The sequence below is a fragment of the Salvelinus sp. IW2-2015 genome, unplaced genomic scaffold (genome assembly GCF_002910315.2).
Source record: "Salvelinus sp. IW2-2015 unplaced genomic scaffold, ASM291031v2 Un_scaffold2277, whole genome shotgun sequence".
NCBI lineage: Eukaryota > Metazoa > Chordata > Actinopteri > Salmoniformes > Salmonidae > Salvelinus > Salvelinus sp. IW2-2015.
The window spans coordinates 29,836-49,720 of NW_019943604.1; the positions used below are offsets into that span (position 1 = coordinate 29,836).

At 45.5% G+C, this 19,885-nt stretch overlaps 1 protein-coding gene across 1 annotated transcript in view; it reads left to right on the plus strand.

Annotated features, from left to right (window-relative positions):
* Window positions 1-8,658: 8,658 nt before the first annotated feature.
* LOC112073501 (CD81 antigen) overlaps window positions 8,659-19,885 on the plus strand; it is a 32,911-nt gene continuing 21,684 nt past the window's right edge. Inside the window, 1 exon segment of the mRNA XM_070440172.1 lies at window positions 8,659-8,945. Coding sequence (XP_070296273.1) covers window positions 8,877-8,945 — 69 coding nt within the window. The 5' untranslated portion in view covers window positions 8,659-8,876.

The window sequence follows — 19,885 nt, forward strand, 5'->3', positions numbered from 1 at the left end:
AGAGAGGATGGAGAGAGGATGAAGCGAGGGAGGATGAGCGAGGGAGAGAAGATGGAGAGAGGATGAAGCTACTTTCTTGCAATTCTATCTTGTAATGACTTATGCCATGTTAATATGATATCTGGAGTGAGAATGACTACCAAAATCAATGTGGGGCCCCTGGAGGTCGGTATTCGGCCATCATTACTACAAGTTTAGATAGCTGGATAGACTAACTACAAATCTAAAAATTGTTAGCTGACAGGCTAATTGAGTGACTGACAGTGACTGACATAACAATAATGATAATAATAATAATTGTTTGTTTTTATGAGTCGGGCCTGTTCATGACAAATAGCGTCCCCCTCTGTGTCAACGTGGGATTCGATGACTTCTAGCTTCTGTTGCTAGGGCTGTTGCTAGGACTGCTAGGGCTGTTGCTAGGGCTGTTCTAGATATTCTGACTGGATTACGTCATGAACCAAAAGCATCCGTTGCTATGCTGGTTGCTTGGTTACCACGTAGCGGTCGCAAAGGAAGGAGGACGCGGACAGATGTAGTTCTATTTCACCTCAATATTACCTCAGAATTGCTCTCAAGGACTGTGTTTTTGAGGTTGACTACCTGCTGCTTCAGACGACCGAAAAGACTGGAAAAGATCACTCTTTCTTTACCATATATTTGTTAAATCGGAATAAATAATTTAAGCTGTTTTTAGATTGACGTTACTGTACTTATTTACCTCAGCCTGTCTTAGTCAGCTAGCCAGCTAACACAAGCCGGACAGTTTTATTTAGCTAACGTTAGCTAGCATCGTAGCTAGCTACTGTAACTGTTATTGTAGCGTTCTGTTTGTGTGTAGCTTGCACTTCAATGGCATCCCTCGAGGAGAATTTATTTTATCTTTCCAACCAGGCGAAGCACTATAAAGACGCACTGATCTCGACAAGAGACGCAACATCCAGAGGAATTCACCATTCAGGGTAACGTTAATGAACTTCTATTAGATACCCTGGACGGATTTACCGATGAAAAAACATTTTTCAATGACCGAGATGCATGCTGGACATTTCGGAGGTGAAGGACATGATCGCCAAAATCAACCTACGATTCTTCTGATGGGAAATTGTCAAGGAGGTGGATAGCTGGCCAAGTGAAATAACATTTTGTTTATCAATCACATTCTAGTCTGAAGTTACTTCAATGAATGTCATATCAGAGAGCACACAATGTTTCAATGGGTCACCTTTGTGCTTCAAGGTCAGTAGCCTGTCTAGCCTGCCAGAAGTCTGAGAGGGTGAAGAATGTGGCGCCAGAGTCGAAGCCGATCAAAGTAGTTTCACCAGGGCATATGATCTGGAAAGTGCCCCAATTCTGCCCTGATACGTTGTTCTGTAATGGTTGCTGTATTTGACCACAGCAGAGTGTGTGTGTGTGTGTGTGTGTGTTGTGTGTGTGTGTGTTGTGTGTGTGTGTGTGTGTGTGTGTGTGTGTGTGTGTGTGTGTGTGTGTGTGTGTGTGTGTGTGTGTGTGTGTGTGTGTGTGTGTTTGTGTGTGTGTGTGTTTGTGTGTGTCTTTTACACATATGAACATCTGCATACTGTATGACACAGATACGGTTAAGAATAAAGTAATCTTGAATACTCAATTATCTCATGTACTGTAGTCTTTGAAACGTGTGATTGACTTTTATGTTGTTGTTTGTCTATTGCTATGTTTGTATAAAGTCCTTTCAGATGAAACCTGATGTGGTGGAAGTTGTCCAACCAGATCAGAACTCCTTCCAGAACCACCTTCAGGCACGGACTGAGAAGGACGTGGAGGGTTTGGACTAGGGACAAAAGATGTTGAGACTGAACATGGACGAGGAGCAGGAGAAACAGAAGGAGATATGGACGAGGAGCAGGAAGAAACAGAAGGAGAGCTACCTGAGGAGAATCAAGAAGGGGAACAAGTGCTACGACATCTGGGCGAATTACTTGGTTTTGGAAGAAGGACAAAAGGAAGACGAGTCCTGGGAACCTCTCTGCTCTTTCGCTCCCAGCTGAGGTCACCATCTGTTAAGGTGAATATCAAAAAAATCTCTGATAATAAACATTTGCAAAATGAGCTCACATCAACCACAAAAATCAACATCGACCACAACATCAACCACAAACCAAACTTAACAACAACATCAACCAAAACATCAACGTCAACGACAACATCAACCTCAAATCAACCAAAGCATTAACCACACATCAAACTCCAACTCCAACCTCTCAACCACACTGCCCTCTGCTGACTGTTACCATGTAACTAGACCAGGGTCGGAGACAGGCGTCCAAAACAGCCCACGACTGATTTCTTCTGGCCCCCCAAAGTTTTTAGTAAAATGATTGACTTTTTTGTTTTTGGTAAAGAAAATAACCAGGACTTCTGCTAAAAAATGTAAATGAAATAAAAATACAAGTTTGGGTTTGTGTCTCAATGTAATCAAGGTATGAAATAGGCATGTTATTTTCAAATGCAAGGTCATGAACTTACTTGTGGTCAATTTGCCAGGTTCAAATGATTATAACTATGTTCTGTCCTCACAACCATCTGCTCAGACCAAACCTTCCCGCTGCTGAATCTAGTGCCTAGCCGTGCACTAGATGGTGCTTTACCTAGAACCACAGCTATCAGGGACTATTACAACTTCTCTTGAGAAATAAATCAAACTGTGAGCAGTTGACTTTATTCTTCAATAAAACACAGACCCAAAGCAAATCAGGGGTAGGAAAATAGGTTTATTCAAAGAGGACAAATCATACAGGGAGGTAGATGGTCATTCTCCCTGTCCTCAGTGATTCTCTCCAGGGATTCTCTCCTGTGATTCTCTCTCCAGTGATTATCTCCTCAGTGATTCTCTCTCCAGTGATTCTCTCTCCAGTGATTCTCTCTCCAGTGATTATCTCCTCAGTGATTCTCTCCAGGGATTCTCTCCTGTGATTCTCTCTCCTGTGATTCTCTCTCCTGTGATTCTCTCTTCCAGTGATTCTCTCTCCTGTGATTCTCTCTCCAGTGATTTCTCTCTCCAGTGATTCTCTCTCCTTTGATTCTCTTCCAATGATTCTCTCTTCTGTGATTCTCTCTCCTGTGATCTCCTCTCCAGTGATTCTCTCTCCAGTGATTATCTCCTCAGTGATTCTCTCCAGTGATTCTCTCCTGTGATTCTCTCTCCTGTGATTCTCTCTCCTGTGATTCTCTCTCCAGTGATTCTCTCTCCTGTGATTCCTCTCCAGTGTTCTCTCTCCAGTGATTCTCTCTCCTGTGATTCTCTCTCCAGTGATTCTCTCTCCAGTGATTATCTCCTCAGTGATTCCTCTCTCCAGTGATTCTCTCTCCTGTGATTCTCACTCCAGTGATTCTCTCTCCTGTGATTCTCTCCTCAGTGATTCTCTCTCCTGTGATTCTCTCTCCTGTGATTCTCTCTCCTGTGATTCTCTCTCCAGTGATTCTCTCTCCAGTGATTCTCTCTCCAGTGATTCTCTCTCCTGTGATTCTCTCTCCAGTGATTCTCTCTCCGTGATCTCTCCTCAGTAATTCTCTCTCCTGTGATTCTCTCTCCTGTGATTCTTTCCTGTGATCTCTCCTCAGTGATTCTCTCTCCTGTGATTCTCTCTCCTGTGATTCTCTTCTCCTGTGATTCCTCCAGTGATTCTCTCTCCTGTGATTCTCTCTCCTGTGATTCTCTCTCCAGTGATTTCTCTCTCCTGTGATTCTCTCTCCTGTGATTCTCTCTCTGTGATTCTCTCTCCTGTGATTCTCTCTCCAGTGATTCTCTCTCCTGTGATTCTCTATACAGAACAAAGGGACAGGATTTAGTTGTATAACCCAGCCCTAGCCTGTGGTTGACCAATTAGAATTCCTTGCAGTACAACTGGGCCAATTGCCAAATAACAACTATCCTATTTCAGGCCCACTGTATAGACACATTCCTACCCATGTCTCTTACCCATTGATCAATAATTCCCTATAACAGAAAAAACACTATTTCCATTGATCGTTGATACTCTATCGACTTCTCGTACTCTGTCTCTGTGTATTTATGTTACAAATATTCTTCAGAAACCAAAACATCATTACTTTTTGGTTGGTGTCAAAATAATTGTGATTGCACAACTCACTTTGTCAGTTAAAATGTCTCTTGTGTTGTACCGTTCCATATGACTCCACATTTATAATGTCCCTTGTGTAATAAAGCACTAATGTACCAAGCTTTGTGCAGGTTAATGTTCCAGGAAAAACTCTGGGTCCTAGTCATAAAGGTTCAAGGAAAACCTCTGGGTCCTAGTCATAAAGGTTCCAGGAAAACCTCTGGTCCTAGTCATAAAGGTTCCAGGAAAACCTCTGGGTCCTAGTCATAAAGGTTCACGGAAGGAAAAACTCTGGGTCCTAGTCATAAAGGTTCAAGGAAAACCTCTGGGTCCTAGTCATAAAGGTTCCAGGAAAACCTCTGGGTCCTAGTCATAAAGGTTCCAGGAAAACCTCTGGGTCCTAGTCATAAAGGTTCAAGGAAAACCTCTGGGTCCTAGTCATAAGGGTTAAAGGAAAACCTCTGGGTCCTAGTCATAAGGGTTAAAGGAAAACGTCTGGGTCCTAGTCATAAGGGTATCAAGGAAAACCTCTGGGTCCTAGTCATAAGGGTTAAAGGAAAACCTCTGGGTCCTAGTCATAAGGGTTAAAGGAAAACCTCTGGGCCCTAGTCATAAGGGTTAAAGGAAAACCTCTGGGTCCTAGTCATAAAGGTAAGTGGTAGGAGGCACTTTCTCTCTCGGTAGCCTATCCTCACCAGAGAGGTCTTAAAACCTTGAATAAGGGTTTCAAATTTGTGGAAATGACACTAATTGTTTTATACTTTTGACATTTTGTCAGGAAATGCAGCTCCGTCTCAGGTTCTGCTGTTGTGCAGTGGTTGCACAGCCTTTCCTCTACAGGAAGCCAGGTTTGTCTGTGTCTACCCTTCTCAATGGCAAGGCTGTACTTCCTGAGCCTGTACTTTGTCAAGGTTTTGATAAAAAACTAACGGTCAAATAGTTTGCCAMGGTGTCGATTAGGGCCAGATAGCACAGCATTTTGCTGTGTGCTTCCCAATAGGTAATCAGTGGAGACCCGTCATTCAGTGCAGGTGGCTTGTTTTGAGTCCCACCTGTTTTCTATGTTATTTTGGCATTAATACGTGTCACATATCAGTTTGCAAACAATGTGACGTTTTTGGGGAAAATTTGAGTTAATGAAGCCGCATATGAACATGGTCTCTGTTTTGTTTTCTTGAGTAAAGCAGCTCCAAAGTGCAGGTGTTTCAGCTCAGTGCTTTTTGTGGTGGTGGGGCAGCCAGCGGGAAAATACAGAGCGTAGGGGTTGGTAATGTTCTCTAGTTGCGCCGTGTTTCAGCTCAGTGCTTTCTGAGGTGGTGGGGCAGCCAGAGGGAAAATACAGAGCGTAGGGGTTGGTAATGTTCTCTAGTTGCGCCGTGTTTCAGCTCAGTGCTTTCTGAGGTGGTGGGGCAGCCAGAGGGAAAATACAGAGCGTAGGGGTTGGTAATGTTCTCTAGTTGCGCCGTGATTGGCTCAGTGTTCTGTCACTCATGGGGACACTACGTCATCGCAGAATCTACAAGGAGAGCTCAAAAATTCAAGCCCCTTGGGTGCTGCCATAGAGTTACATTAGAAGTGCCCATCCAAGAAGGCTCAAGGTCATTGGCCACAGATAAAATGACATCAAAACACATATCTACAGTAGCTTTGATTGGACTGATCATGTCAACATCTTACTTTCACAATCTTAGCTAGCAGTCATCATCATGAATCAAGTCGAAAATCTACTGGCAAATCCTTTTTAATCCTTGTCATATGAAGAGAAATTATAGATAAAACATATCGGTGCTCATTGGACATAAACATTACACAACAAGTTGGAAATCACAAATTCAACAATGAGTGGTTTGGAAGGAGTCAGTGGCAAACTGCAAGTGTTGCAAAGCAATCACTAGCCTGCTATTCAGTGGAGTGGCTGTGTGGTCCATGTCTGGGTTTAAGGGTCTCTTTTTCCAATCTTAAAAGGATAAACAGTCAACACCACCGGCCAGAAACGGTTGAATGCATTCTGTCAATCCAGCATGACTTCCGCCGCGTTCAAGACAACTGGAGTCTCGGAAATCTCAGACGTCAGCGAGTTCAAGTCAACTGGAGACTCGGGAATCTCAGACGTCAGCGGGTTCCAGTCAACTGGAGACTCGGGAATCTCAGACATCAGCGGGTTCCAGACAACTGGAGACTCAGGAATCTCAGACGTCAGCGGGTTCCAGTCAACTGGAGACTCGGGAATCTCAGACGTCTGCGGGTTCCAGACAACTGGAGACTCGGGAATCTCAGACGTCAGCGGGTTCCAGACAACTGGAGACTCGGAAATCTCAGACGTCAGCGGGTTCCAGACAACTGGGAGCTCGAAAAAAAGGATCTGACTGGGAAAATACATTTAAAGGTCATCCAACGCGGAATTCCAAGTCGGGAACTCGGGCCTCTCCGACCTGAAGATCACTAACGTCATGATTCACCCCCCCCCCCCACAAGGACCATCACATCACCTTTCTGTTCTGCTGGGTCCATGTTGTGGGCTGAAGCTTGCTGTGACATGGTGAGGTTGGACCCAGGCGCAGAGAAGAGACGAGACGAGGAATCAGCGGTTAAGGATAAACAAAAGACAACAGAAAACACACCTGTTTTAACAGTGACGTGATCTTCCTGTCTGGGTTGGCGCCCCCCCCTTGGGTTGTGCTGTGGTGGAGGTCTTTGTGGGCTATACTCGGCCTTGTCTCAGGATGGTAAGTTGGTGGTTGAAGATATCCCTCTAGTGATGTGGGGGCTGTGCTTTGGCAAGGTGGGTGGGGTTATGTCCTGCCTGTTTGGCCCTGTCCGGGGGTATCATCGGATGGGGCCACAGTGTCTCCTGACCCCTCCTGTCTCAGCCTCCAGTATTTATGCTGCAGTAGTTTATGTGTCGGGGGGCTGGGGTTAGTCTGTTATATCTAGAGAACGTCTCCTGTGTGAATTTAAGTATACTCTCTCTAATTCTCTCTCTCTTTCTTTCTTTCTCTCTCTCGGAGGACCTGAGACCTAGGACCATGCCTCAGGACTACCTGGCCTGATGAATCCTTGCAGTCCCCAGTCCACCTGGCCGTGCTGCTGCTCCAGTTTCAACTGTTCTGCCTGCGGCTATGGAACCCTGACCTGTTCACTGTGATTACTATTATTTGACCATGCTGGTCATTTATGAACATTTGAACATCTTAGGCCATGTTCTGTTATAATCTCCTCCCGGCACAGCCAGAAGAGGACTGGCCACCCCTCATAGCCTGGTTCCTCTCTAGGTTTCTTCCTAGGTTTTGGCCTTTCTAGGGAGCTTTTCCTAGCCACCGTGCTTCTACATCTGCATTGCTGGCTGTTTGGGGTTTTAGGCTGGGCTTCTGTACAGCACTTTGAGATATCAGCTGATGTAAGAAGGGCTTTATAAATACATTTGATTTGAATTTGATCATAATGAGTAAATAGGACACACCAGACTGTCGTTAATGTCTGTAGGACGGTCTCTGCTGTCCTCTGGTGACAGGTGGAACCATGACACTCTATGGCAGCACCCGAGGGGCTAGATTAGAATTTACCCTTAGACTTGGTGGTGACGTAGTAACCCCATGAGTGACAGAATACTGGGCCAATCACGGAACAACGCTCCGTATTTTCTGCTGGCTTGCCCCACCACCACAGAAAGCACTGAGATAGGCTGAGACACCTGCATTTTAGAGCTGCTTTACTCAAGAAAACAAAACAGAGGCCATGTTTGTATGTGGCTTTATTAACTCAATGATATATATATATTTTGTACATTTTTTGCAAACTGATATGTGACACGTATTAATGCCAAAATAACATGCAAAACAGGCAACAACAAAAAAATGTATTCATTTATTTTTGCTCAAAATGTGGGGCTCAAAACAGGTGGGGTCTGCCCTGAATGACAGGTCGCCACTGCTTATATGCCCCCTTTAATTATCCTACGGTCCTGACTTGGCGTACAGGGAGAAAACTGTAAGAACGGCCCATGTTCTGAATTGTGTCGCTGTACATTTCAAAAGTCCTGAACAACGTCTGTCCTAGCTCGCTCATTAATGTCTTAATCGAAATTACGGATTGCCTCTAATCCGCTCGCCATCCCCATATGCCGTAGTTTGTACACCTCGGTTGTCAGTAGAAACCACATTTGTTCAAGCAAGAGCCATATCAGCTGTTTTTTTTTAAAGGCAGTAAATGAGGCTGAATGAGTTGTTTCCCTGATAGCCAAGAAGGCGCTGCTGTTGGGACAGCTTTATGTATGTTGTAACAGTTTGTGGGCACCGTTTTTCACCGTTATAGTGCAATTAATGCTGCGCTTTTTTAAATGGTTTGTCCCACCAAGATGTACATGCTAAAATCGCCACTGATTCAGCTCTGAATATCTGAGGAAAAAACTAAGAAACGGCCAAACCACCATCAGACCAAATCAGGRAGGAGAGGACACGGTCAGCCAGCTTCATATCCAATCAGAATCAACCATGCAGTCACTGAACCGGAATCAGCGAGTCCGCATGTCTGCTGTTTCCTGTCTGTGTCGAGTTGGAACCGTCGGTCTGGAACCCCCCTCACATTGAAATGGGCGGTCTGGAAACACAGTGAGAGGATCCTCAGGTGCTTTCCTCTGTGACGATATTGACAGCGCGGCTTGATGTTCTTGAAAGCAGCACGGTGCACCGATATTGTTTACAAGTTTTAAAAGAGAAAGAATAGCAACAAACTCCGATTTACGTTTTGTGAATTAGCGTTGCATTTTTGGAGCCAACAATGGGGAAAGTGGAAGGAGGAATGAAATGTGTAAAATATCTACTTTTCATCTTCAACTTCATATTCTGGGTAAGTCGTGATCGTTTTTTATTATTTATTAGGCGAAATATGTTTGAGTTTGTGTTTGAATGAAGCGGTCTGTTGTGGCGACGCTGCGGACGGTGCGGTTAACGTTCGCCTGTCCAGCCTACGACAAATGCATGTTGCATCGCCATGCGGACATCCCAAACCGCACGATTATTTTTGCCTATTGTTTGTATTTTGTAACATTGCTTCTCGAATAGCGACCTTGCAGCTCTAGTCATTTTGCCGGTTCATTTGAGTCTCCCCACCGGTCCTCGGCTATTTTTGGCCCTTTATTCATCGTGTGTATTAAGTAAATCGCGTCGGCATGGAAAGGGTGACTGCTAGGAGGTTGAGTTTTGGCTCGTCGGACATTCGGACACATTTTCCACTGAAGGAAAASCCGCCCTTTCCCCCTAGCCTTGACGCGGCGTGTTTTTGATCGGATAGAGGGAGGGAGTTATATTACGCTGGCCCGGGTTGAACTGGGCAATGGCCCGTCAAAAATCATCGGGCAAAAGCAGTGAGGTCGTAGCGATCTTCTCAAATCAAACAGTAATTTGCACCGTTCAGAAACATTAAACATGTTTAAAAAAAAACATAAAATACATGTTTGAATTTAAGATCGTTTTCATTGGCAGATGAAGCGTTTATCAAAAGCAATCACCTTTGAATGTGAAAACACATTGGCCTGATCCTATTCATCACACCACGTGCTTATTTACGTTGTGTTTGTTTTGAGCCGACTTCGAGAGGGGCTCATTCCCGGGAGGCAGCCATGTTCCAAAACGAACGCTATTGTTTTACACCGGGAAACTCCTCACACTGTAACGCGGGCCAGATAAACGAATCCCCTCGGAGTGAGTTCGGGGCGGGATGGAACAAACACCATCTCTCTCTCTCTGCGCCTCGGTCATTCATTATAAAACAGACATATGATTGATAAACACACAGTGGCGTGTATTCATGGATGTCAGACTAACCCAAAATATTTGACCAATAAGTTATTATTATTATTATTATTTTTTTTATCTTTCGCCTCTGTGTTTTCATAATTTTGTCTGAATTTTTCCTGAGAAATAACGTCTGTCTCAGTATGTGTAGCCCATGTATCTGATGCTGTCTGGACCAAAATAGTATAACTTGTTTCCGCCGTAGCATTTGCTTGATTGATGCCAGCAAGCGTTTGGCCTCCCTTGATACAAAACATTTATAAAAGAATGAGCCAATCAGCGTTGGTCTGGTGCAGCAAAACGTTCCCCAAGGGAGGCCAGTTTGGATTTGGCTTCCGACCAAATTACTTCCTTTGCAAAACATAATTTTCAGAAAAACGTGTCTGTTTCTGGTCTGTTTGTGTTTGATGTCCTGCAGTAGCTAGCATGCTAAATCGGTCCTTTTCTAAGCCATGGATGGAGATGGGGATTTTGCAGGTCATATAACTGTTGAAAACATTGACTTGCCTGGCCATCCTGCAGGTCATATAACTGTTGAAAACATTGACTTGCCTGGCCAGTTATCACACAGGCACTATTGTATATCACTGTGGCTAATGGTCGTATAGCAGCCTTTATCACAGCCTTATTGTAATCACTGTGGCTTAGGGGTTATAGAGCTTATCACAGGCTTATTGTATATCACTGTGCTTAGGGTTATAGAGCCTTATCACAGGCCTTATTGAATATCACTGTGGCTTACGGTTATAGAGCCTTATCACAGGCCTTATCTGTATATCACTGTGGCTTAGAGGGTTATAGAGCCTTATCACAGCCTTATTGTATATCACTGTGGCTTAACGGTTATAGAGCCTTATCCACAGGCCTTATTGTATATCACTGTGGCTTAGGGTATTAAGAGCCCTTATCACAGGCCTTATTGTATATCACTGTGGCTTAGGTTTTAGACCTTATCACAGGCTTATTGTATATCACTGTGGCTTACGGTTATAGGAGCCTATCACGAGGCCTTATGTATAATCACTGTGGCTAGGGGTCTATAGACCTTAGTCACAGCCTGTATTGTACTATCCTTGCTTAGAGGTTATAGAGCCTTATCACAGGCCTTATTGAATATCACTGCTGCTTAGCGGTATCAGAGCCTTAATCACACCTGTATGCGTAGTAGTCACTGCTGGCTTAGGGGTTATAGAGCCTTATCACAGGCCTTATTGTATATCACTGTGGCTTAGGGGTTATAGAGCCTTATCACAGGCCTTATTGTATATCACTGTGGCTTATTAACGAAAGGGTTCTAGAGCAAACAACACAATTATCACAACATACAGTAGGTTGTAATATGGCTTTTATACAAGCTTGGCTTCCCCGGTGATTTTCCCCCCACGTACCGCTACTGTAAACACACACAAACTTAAAGTGTATTGGTTGTGTACACAGCTAAGCAGATGTAATAGCGGGTGCAGTGAAATGTCACACAGGCGGTGCTTGGACTGTTTACATTGAGGTGCAGGAGAGAGCCACACAATACTTCTGATATAGTGTGTTCTGTCAAAGGATCGGGCGCTCAAGCGGTAGACCATTTGAGGTGCCAGTACTCGGCTCCTGTGAGCTCCTGCCCATTTCGAGGACTGCGAACGGGTACACAAATGATCAATTACCCAAAAAACAGAAAGAACAACAAGAAATGATGGAAATATTCCAAATACTCGGAGGTATTGAACGGGGGCTTTTCAACACTGTTGGATTTTTCTAGGCCTGCCTACATTATGCCCTTATTTAGAAGTTGCATGGCACAAATAGTAGTTTTTCATTCCTTAAAGTCCCAATATGTAACTTTTTGGGCGAAATGACCAAATTCACATAGAAATGTAGTTGTAGACCTGTCATTCTACTTGACCGCAAGTCTAAGAAGCGGTAGATCTGTTCTATGTGTGCCATTTCTATGCTTCCTGTTCTTAAGTTTTGTACGTGCATCTTTTACTGTGGGGTTTTGTACACTAGCTGAAACAACAGTATTTTTGGTTATGGAAAATACACTTCATAGTGGTTTAGATGGTACAATGATTCTCTACACTATACTCGTTTATTTTTGTCACAAACTGAAATGAAGCGAACTATTCGAATTTTCACAACTAGTAAATGGCGTAGGGATTTATGCATAGTGCGGCTTTAAAGTGGTCATCTCTGCTCAGACGGTAGCAGRCAGCCAAACTCTATTATCTCTACCATCTCACGTTATCTCTGTTCTCCCCGTATTGTCTGTAGTCATCCTATTTAGCTAGCCTGACTAAGTACGCTGCAGAGCTGTTTGGTGAAAAAAAAATTGACCAGTTTTTCAAAGTAGATAAGGCGTACTTTCACAAACTCTCTATCTCTCTCTCGTTGTTGTGTACATTCGTCTCTCGCTGCGGTGTACGCGGTCTGTGTGTATCTAATCTAAGTAGCGAGCCTAATGGTTTACCCATCTTTAAAAACAAGCGCAATGGATTATGGTCATCGCAGTTAATTACCACGTTTTATGAACTGAACTAGGTTGAATATTTGTTTTAATGAAAGCTACAACTCCCAGCATCCCATATAGTTCTTGACTTAATTTCTGTCGTGAATGATTTGAGTTCTCTAGAGAAATGGCGTGTTGGCCACACACACACACACACACACACACACACACACACACACACACACACAAAAAAACAGAACTAAATGGAATTCAAGTATTAGAACCGATGTGTGTCAATTAGTTCCGTTTTAATAAATAACAACAATAATGGGTTAATCGCTGAGCACTGACAAGTAGCCTAGTTATGTTATGCAACAACTGCCATTTTTAATTTATTCATATCAATACAGGCTTTAGGCTTCCCTTGGGATTGGTAGAATATCAGAAGCCAACTCCCAGGCCGTGAAGACCAACTCTAGGTTCACAAGGTTGTCCCAAGCACCTGCGCTCTCTCTTTCTCTATCTCACAACACAACAGGAAGTGAAGAAAGTGTTGCCGCTGTGACAGGATGTGAAGAAACTGTTGCCACTGTGCTTGAACTTAGCCTCTGATGAAATCAGTGACACACATGCTGCCGTTATACTTTAGACTCATGAGCAGGGTTTTCGTTAGCCGGTAATAGCTGATAAATACAATTTGGTTCCCGGCCAATTGTCCAGGAGGAGAAGAAACAATCCCATTGTGACATAATGTTTCATATGTCAGCTGTATAGCCTCGACACTGATGGTAATACCAGTTGACTGGGCAGCTGTATAGCCTCTACACTGATGGTAATACCAGTTGACTGGTCAGCTGTATAGCCTCGACACTGTTGTAAATACCAGTTGACTGGTCAGCTGTATAGCCTCGACACTGTTGTAAATACCAGTTGACTGGGCAGCTGTATAGCCTCTACACTGATGGTAATACCAGTTGACTGGGCAGCTGTATAGCCTCTACACTGATGGAAATACCAGTTGACTGGTCAGCTGTATAGCCTCTACACTGATGGAAATACCAGTTGACCTGGCAACTGTATAGCCTCTAACTTGATGAAATACCAGTCAATAAATACATTTGACTAGTCATGCTCGTTGGTCTATAAGTTCATTTGCATAATTTAGTGGAATTAAATTGGCGCTTGTTTACAATATATTCGTTATGTATTAGGGAGGCACCGACATGACATTTTTGACTGATACCGATGTCAATATTTTCCTGATAAACTTATTAAAAGTTTTAGCACCTTTTAAGCATTCTAGTCGTTTAAATAGTTGACAACACCACAACTGACCAAAAAGTATTTTGGATTTACTAATGTCCCCAGTCTTCAGTCATTGGCACTGTTCGTTTCCATTCTTCCAGCTGTGTCTTGCCTTCTTCTTTGGTCATTGCTTCCATCTTGTCAGCTGTCTGTCTGTGGCCTCTCTTCTTTGGTCACTGTGTCCGTTTCCATCTATCCAGCTGTGTTCGTGGCCTCTCTTCTTTGTCACTGTGTCCGTTTCCATCTTGTCCACGTTGTCTGTGGTCTCTCGCTTGTCACTGTGTCCGTTCCATCTAGTCCACTGTGTCTGTGGCTCTCTTCTTTGGTCACGTGTCCGTTCCATCTTGTCAGCTGTCTGTCTGTCCTCTCTTCTTTGGTCACTGTGTCCGTTTCCATCTAGTCCAGCTGTCTGTCTCGTGTCTCTCGTCTTTGGTCACTGTGTCCGTTCCATCTAGTCCAGCTGTGTCTGTGCCTCTCTTCTTTGTCACTGTGTCCGTTTCCATCAGTCCAGCTGTTGTCTGTGCCTCTCTTCTTTTCACTGTGTCCGTTTCCATCTTAGTCCAGCTGTGTCTGTGGCCTCTCTTCTTTGGTCACTGTGTCCGTTTCCATCTTGTCCAGCGTCTGTCTGTGGTCTCTTCCTTTGGTCACTGTGTCGTTTCCATCTAGTCCAGCTGTGTCTGTGGCCTCTCTTCTTTGTCACTGTGTCCGTTTCCATCTAGTCCAGCTGTGTCTGTGGCCTCTCTTCTTTGGTCACTGCTGTCCGTATTCCCTCTAGTCCAGCTGTGTCTGTGCCTCTCTTCTTTGGTCACTGTGTCCGTTTCCATCTAGTCCAGCTGTGTCTGTGGCCTCTCTTCTTTTGGTCACTGTGTCCGTTTCCATCTAGTCCAGCCTGTGTCTGTTGCCTCTCTTCTTTGGTCACTGTGTCCGTTTCCATCTAGTCCAGCTTGCTGTGCCTCTCTTCTTTGGTCACTGTGTCCGTTCCATCTAGTCCAGCTGTGTCTTTGGCCTCTCTTCTTTGTCACGTGTCCGTTTCCATCTAATCCAGCTGGTCTGTGGCCTCTCTTCTTTGGTCACTTGTCCGTTTCCATCTATCCAGCTGTGTCTGTGGCCTCTCCTTTCTTCTTGCTTTGTGTCACGTGTCCGTTTCATCTAGTCTCAGCTGTGTCTGTGCCTCTCTTCTTTGATCACTGTGTCCGTCGTCCATCTAGTCCAGCTGTGCTGTAACATTTTCCATAAAACCCTGTTTCCTGGGTTTGGCCGTGGTAGCGTTGCTCAGAAAGTGACTTTTTTGACCTGAATGCAAACATTAAATGAATTAAGGTACTCGAAGTTGACTCCTTTTGCATATTCCACCATTACGTTTCAATTGACAGTTTAGTTGAATTTATTATTCATAAGACACAATCAAATCAAAATCAGATACAATAGAAAAAATTACTTTCTTCAGTAAGAAGTAATCAATATTTTGGAATTACCTGACTGTGACCAGAACATTCAGTGTAATGTATTCTGTAGTGGGTTCCAGCAAAAACTAAAGTGGATTCACCTATTTGTAGAGACCGAGATCCTTGAGTTAAAACCTTGTGGATGGTTTGGATTCTCGTGTAGTAGAGCTTTGTAATGAAGGGATCTATGGACTTCATTAGCACGCTCTTATCCAGAGCAAATTACAGGAGCAATTAGGGTTGATCCTTGATTAACGGGAACATCGACAGATTTTTTCACCTGGTTGCAAGGGATTTTGAACGACAAATTTTCAGTTAGTGCTCAACGATCTTACCGTAGCTACCTGCCACCATGAGATGCTTCATCACTGGAAAAGATCGTTTACTGTTTTAAATCATTTAAAAGCCTCCAACAGTGTTGTCAAAGTAATTTATTGTCATTTAAAAACAAATCCTTTTAACGTAAAATATTTTAAAAAGCGTAAACTATATTTCCCCCCCCCCTCCATATTTCATAGGTTAAAGCTCGGACCCTATTTTCCATAATCGTAGGTGTTTGTGTTGTGTCGGTTGAGACACAACATGCTGTTGACCAACCCCCCCCCCCCCCTGTATTCATGTCAATCATACGCAATAAATTGATTTTAATTGAAACGTCAATTTCTAATTAGTACCACAAAGATGACCGCCGTCCAATGGCAACTTAAATGGTATGTCTATTGTATTATCTATATTCCTATAGGTTTCCTCTGAAGATTGACAGTATCATTTAAAACAACAGATGGGCGCAGTGGTTTGGATTAAGTGTTGCAGTACCCGGCATGATCCTAGGTACGTGACCGTACCTGCAGTGCCTAGTTAGAGGTTGGCAGTAACGGCAGTGGCCTAGTGTTAGAGCGTTGGGCCATGAACCGGCAGGGCCTAGTGGTTAGAGCGTGGCCAGTACCGCAGGTGGCGCGTTTAGAGCGTTGGCGCAGTAGAGTAGCCAGCAGGATTGCTTGGTTGCCAGTAACGGCAGTGGGCCTAGTGGTTAGAGCGTGGCCAGTAACCAGCAGGTAGCCTAATGTTAGAGCGTTGGCCAGTAACCGCAGGTGGCCTAGTGGATAGAGCGTTGGGCCAGAACCAGCAGGTGGCCTAGTGTTAGAGGTTGGGCCAGTAACCAGCGGGTCCTATGTGTTAGAGCGTTGGGCCAGAACCAGCAGGGGCCTAGTGTTAGAGCGTTGGGCCAGTAACCCGGCAGTCTAGTGGTTAGAGCGTTGGCCAGTGTAACCAGCAGGTGGCCTATGGTTAGAGCGTTGGGCCAGTACCCGGCAGGTGCCTAGTGTTAGAGCGTTGGCCAGTAATTTTTGATTCAAACCGGCAGGTGGCCTAGTGTTTAGAGCGTTGGGCCAGTAACCGCAGGTGCTCCTGTGGTTAGCGTTGGGCAGTACCGGCAGGGGGCCTAGTGGTTAGAGCGTTGGGCCAGTAACCGGCAGGTGCCTAGTGGTTAGAGCGTTGGGCCAGTAACCGGCAGGGCCTAGTGGTTAGACGTTGGCAGTAACCGCGAGTTGGCCCGTGGTTTAGAGCGTTTGGCCAGTAACGGCAGGTGCCCGTGGTTAGAGCGTTGGGCCAGTAACCGGCAGGTGGCCCGGTGTTAGAGCGTTGGGCCAGTAACCCGGCAGCTGGCCGTGGTTAGAGCAGTGGCCATACCCGCAGCGCCGTGTTAGAGCGTTGCATAACCGCAGCTGGCCGGTGGTTAGAGGTTGGCCAGTACCCGCAGCTGGCCCCGGTGGTTAGAGCGTTGGCCAGTAGCCCGGCAGACTGGCCCGGTGTTAGACGTTGGCCAGTACCGCCAGCTGCCCGTGGTTAGAGCGTTGGGCCAGTACCCGGCAGGTGGCCCGGTGGTTAGAGCGTGGCCAGTACCCGCAGCTGGCCCGGTGGTTAGGCGTTGGGCCAGGACCCGGCAGCTGGCCCGGTGGTTAGAGCGTTGGGCCAGTACCCGGCAGCTGCCCGGTGGTTAGAGCGTTGGGCCAGTGACCCGGCAGGGCCCGGTGGTTAGACGTTGGCCAGTACCCGGCAGCATGGCCGCGGTGGTTAGAGCGTTGGCGAACCCGGCACGGCCGTAGAGTTAGACGCCGGCCGTGTTAGAGCGTTGGCGCAGTACCCGGCAGCTGCCCGTGGGTTAGAGCGTTGGGCCAGGACCCGGCAGGTCGCTGGTTCCCTTGAGAAAGGCACTGGATCCCAATATGATCCACGATGGCTGACCCTCTAAAACAACACATTTTAATTTGAAGATTTAAATTGTATTCCCATTTTAGTACTTTTCTCAGAACATGACACACACCCTGTATTGAAGAGCATGTTGTCTCAACCGATGGCAGGTACAACACAACCTCAGATTATGTAAATAGGATCTAAGCTACAACGTCAATATGCCAATATCAAAAAAGGTTAAATGTCTAATATATATATATTTTTAATGGTTTTGACAACCCTGTTTGTAAGCTTTTGAAATGATATCCATTTCAACTGATTTGTCTCTTTTCCAGTGATGAAGACATGGATGTCTCATGGTATTGTGGGCAAAATGGGGCCAACATTGAGCACCTTTATCTGTTGAATGTTGGTTAAAAAGGTCCCTTTCGGAGGGTCCCTTTCGGAGCACCTCTACAATGGGGACATATGTATGGAAGGTTTCATTCAAATCAAAAGGGCTGCTGTCACAACGTTATTGGATTGACCTAATAGCTTGTTTTTGTTTAACTATGTCTCTATCCATCAACCTAGCAGGGGGAGAGAGYGGGAGACGGCGAGAGAAAGGGAGACAGGGAGACGGAGGGAGGGGGGAGAGAGACAGGGAGGGAGGGAGGGGGACCAACTGTCTCTCTTTATGATCCTGACCTAGATAAAGAGAGGAGACACACCAGAGTGGTTGTTGCTTCCATCTCTCCTTTATAGTTTATCCTCCTCCTCTCATCCCTCCTACCCAGTCCCCAGACCTACACCCTCCTCTCCTCCCGCTGCAGACAGAGAGAGGGATGAAATCCAGCGGGGGAGGGGCCTGGTAGTACTTGCAAATCCGTTGTTAGAGAGAGACTGGAGACCAGACGGGAGACCAGGATAGAGAGACCAGACGGGAGACCAGGATAGAGAGACCAGGATAGAGAGACCAGGATAGAGAGACCAGGATAGAGAGACCAGGATAGAGAGACCAGACGGGAGACCAGGATAGAGAGACCAGACGGGAGACCAGGGATAGAGAGACAGAAACGGGAGAGACCAGACGGGAGAGACCAGACGGAGAGACCAGACGGGAGAGACCAGACGGGAAGAGACCAAGGATAGAGAGACCAGGATAGAGAGACCAGGATAGAGAGACCAGGATAGAGAAGACAGGATAGAGAGACCAGGCGGGAGAGGAGAGGATAGAGAGACCAGACGGGAGAGGAGAGGATAGAGAGACCAGGCGGGAGAGGAGAGGATAGAGAGACCAGGCGGGAGAGGAGAGTAGAGAGACCAGGCGGGAGAGGAGAGGATAGAGAGACCAGACGGGAGAGGAGAGATAGAGAGACCAGGGCGGGAGAGGAGAGGATAGAGAGACCAGGCGGGAGAGGAGAGGATAGAGAGACCAGGCGGAGAGAGGAGAGGATAGAGAGACCAGGCGGAGAGGAGAGGATAGAGAGACCAGACGGGAGAGGCGAGATAGAGAGACAAACGGGAGAGGAGAGGATAGAGAGACTAGACGGGAGAGGCGAGGATAGAGACCAGACGGGAGAGGAGAGGATAGAGAGACCAGGCTGGAAGGGAGAGGATAGAGAGACCAGGCTGGAGAGGAGAGGATAAAAGAGACCAGACGGGAGATGAGAGGATAAAGAGACCAGACGGGAGACCAGGCTGGAGAGGATAGAGAGACAGACGGGAGAGGAGAGGATAGAGAGCAAAGACGGGAGAGGAGAGGATAGAGGAACAGACATGAGATGACAGACCATCATATACCAAGATATTTATAACAAGAAACTAGTTCAACTTCTATACCATTTAGACTTGTCATTTTATATTCATGTAGATTAAAATGATGTAGTTTAGAGAAGAGCATAAATTTAGTTTTATTATCATTTTAGCACTAACTTAAGATCAGAAAGTGTCTTCTGCAGAACCAGGAAGTCAGATTTCAAATTTAGAAAATGCTTGGCCAATAGTAAGCGTGTAAATGAATTTGACAGTTTCTCATGTTATCATTGATGTTATTGACCATAGATAGTAAACAACAGCTCGATACTAGCGGGCCACATTTCTGAACCTCTAGAAACATCCATCTGCCATGATGGCTAGGGTTCTTCCACGGAGATAATTATCAACCATAAGCAGACATCAGAGCCCAGTCCAATCGAAAGGCCGCTTCTTTAGTTCCACGATCATCAGTGTCAAACGCTTTTCGATAGGTCAAATAACATGGCAGCACTTAACTTTTTCTATTATCCAAGGCTTTTTACAATATCATCTCACAACAATCTCATTCATGATAAAATTTTGATATTTGAAGATGGCAGAAAGGCAAGTCTCTTTGTCAGCGACCAGGAGAACAGTGAGTGGATGAGCTAAAGACACGGGCACCCAGGCTAGAATGTCTCTGCTGTAACCAAGACACGGGCACCACGGCTAGAATGTCTTCTGCTGTAACCAAGACACGGGCACCCAGGCTAGATATGTCTCTGCTGTTACCAAAGACACGGGACCCAGGCTAGAATGTCTCTGCTGTTACCAAGACACGGGCACCCAGGCTAGAATGTCTCTGCTGTAACCAAGTACAGCGGGCATCCATCC